This window comes from Ixodes scapularis, unplaced genomic scaffold (genome assembly GCF_016920785.2).
Source record: "Ixodes scapularis isolate PalLabHiFi unplaced genomic scaffold, ASM1692078v2 PGA_scaffold0__279_contigs__length_252992795, whole genome shotgun sequence".
Taxonomy (NCBI): Eukaryota; Metazoa; Arthropoda; class Arachnida; order Ixodida; family Ixodidae; genus Ixodes; species Ixodes scapularis.
This window is the reverse complement of record NW_024609835.1, coordinates 172,017,866-172,019,867: the sequence shown is the minus strand read 5'-3', so window position 1 is coordinate 172,019,867 and position 2,002 is coordinate 172,017,866. Positions and strand designations below refer to the sequence as shown.

Below are 2,002 nucleotides of genomic sequence, written 5' to 3'. Positions count from 1 at the left end.
TGTTACCCGAATTCCATTATTTTGATCTGTTTCAAAATAATCGGTATGAACTGAACACACTTGAAACATGTTTACAAACGCACAGCGCAGATGTAGTGATGGGCGCAAGGGCAGCCCATGATCTTTGATGACGATTACGAGTCGACATGGTTTGGTCACGTTGATCTGGGTCCCCCTCAGTCTTCGGTTGAAGTTGTTGTTGAAGGTGAAGTTGAAGTTGAAGGTGTAGGCTTCACACTTCCTCGAGCGGCTCCACACCTGACAGGTCGCTCTCAGATGTGTCGTCTTCACCCAGTTCGATGACGATCGGCTCTACATGGGCACTTGTAGTACCGCCTCGTCTGTAGCCTTCCTCCACTCCAACGACATGCCTCACAGGTTTGCGCCAGTTGTCAGCCGTGACCTTTTCGGCTTCTTCCTTGAGCAGCCTTCCAACGTCGCTGATCTTGAACGTTGTGTTCCTGGCTGCAACGCCGTTCTTGATCTGTGTCCAGATGAGTTCAATGGGATTGAACTCACAGTGGTAGGGTGGAAGTCTCACTACCGTACAACCAGCCTTCTCTGCAGCAGTATCGACGCGATACTTCAAATACAGTGGCTTAACCGACGCCACGATGTCAAGGAGCTGCTTATTCTGCATCTTGGTATCCCACGGGATGCCCTTTGACGTGAGCCACTGCTGGATCACCTCCTTCCGGGAACCCGTCGTTGGCACTGCTTCCAACCGCCGAGAATGGTAGGAAGCATTGTCCATTACGATGACACTCCCTCTCGGCAGCATCTGAAGAACAGCTTCGAACCAAATCTCAAATCGTGTGCCGTTCATCTCCTCGTGGTAGTCGCCGGTCTTTACTCCGTGGAAGACGTCCAGGCACCCAGCGACGAAGCCGTCCTCGCTGCCGATGTGCGTGACGATGACGCGCTGGCCCTTCCCCGACGGATGCTTCAGACCCGTCGTCAGACCCCTCATGAAGGCGTCGTGGGACGAGGTAGCGGTGCAGTCGACCCATACCGTCGAGACAGTGTGCCCTGCCGTCACCCACGTTTCGTCGAGGTAGAAGATCTGCCGACCTTCTTGGCTGTGACGTGCAATGTCCCGCAAGTACCTCTCTTGCCACGTGATGATCTCGTCTCGCTCGATCATGCGCGAGTTTCGACCAGTCTTCTTTCGCTCGAAGCCTATGTCGTGCAGAAGGCGAAGTACAGTCCATTTCTACAGCGAAGGGAGCTCAGGGCTTGCACAGAATTCAGCCATTATCTTTGTGACGGTCAAGATCTCGTTCTGGCAAAAAAAAAAAAAAAAAAAACGGTGCACACAAGATCTCATTCCACACAGCATCGCCGTACTTCACGCTGCGCCGTTGCTTGCCTGAACTCGCAGGTCGCTTTCGAGAGGGTGTCGCAACCTGTCCGTCATTCTCCTTCACCTTCTTCCTGATCTTGTGGACGCTCGACACGCCGACACCAAGCAACCGGCTGACAGTTTTACAGACCTCGTTGACTGTCAAGTCTGGCTCGGTATGTCGCGTCCGAACGTAAGCGTTCAGGATCAGCTCCAGCTGGCCGCTGTTCAAAACCCGATCTGGCTTGTGCTTTTTGAAGAACCGCTTTGGTGTCGCCGGTAAGGCTGCACCAGGCTGTTTCGTCCAAGAAGAATCACGGGAATCGCTTTCCGATGTCACCTCAGCGGGATCCGTGACGGAAGACAAAGAGACCGGGGCGCGGTGGTGGTGTCGATGACTTGGGAGGGTGCCCATTTGCCAAAACCCGAAAAGTATAGATATTTTTGTTTTCTATTCATCCAACAAAATAAAGGCACACATTTCGTGCGCAAAGCCCACAAAACTAAGTAAATCACTAAATATTTATTATTTTCAGGAACTATAAGTGCTTCGCTTTCCCTCAATCGAAGGCTCTGGAAGACGGTATGTTAGACAGTATCTTGGACAGAAAAGGAATTGGGAAGACGGTACATTGGACATGACTTTCTTTCTTTACTAAA

The 2,002-nt window shown here is 51.6% G+C and overlaps 1 protein-coding gene across 1 annotated transcript; it reads right to left on the bottom strand.

Moving 5' to 3' along the window:
* Nucleotides 1–232: 232 nt before the first annotated feature.
* Nucleotides 233–970, bottom strand: LOC115312279. The gene has a single exon (XM_029971161.2). It carries the CDS (start codon nucleotides 968–970, stop codon nucleotides 233–235), a length of 738 nt encoding a protein of 245 aa, XP_029827021.2.
* Between the last annotated feature and the right edge of the window lie 1,032 nt (nucleotides 971–2,002).

Excerpts from the sequence above, each read along its gene's own strand:
- LOC115312279 (XM_029971161.2), bottom strand. The coding sequence starts at position 970 with ATGAGGGGTCTGACGACGGGTCTGAAGCATCCGTCGGGGAAGGGCCAG.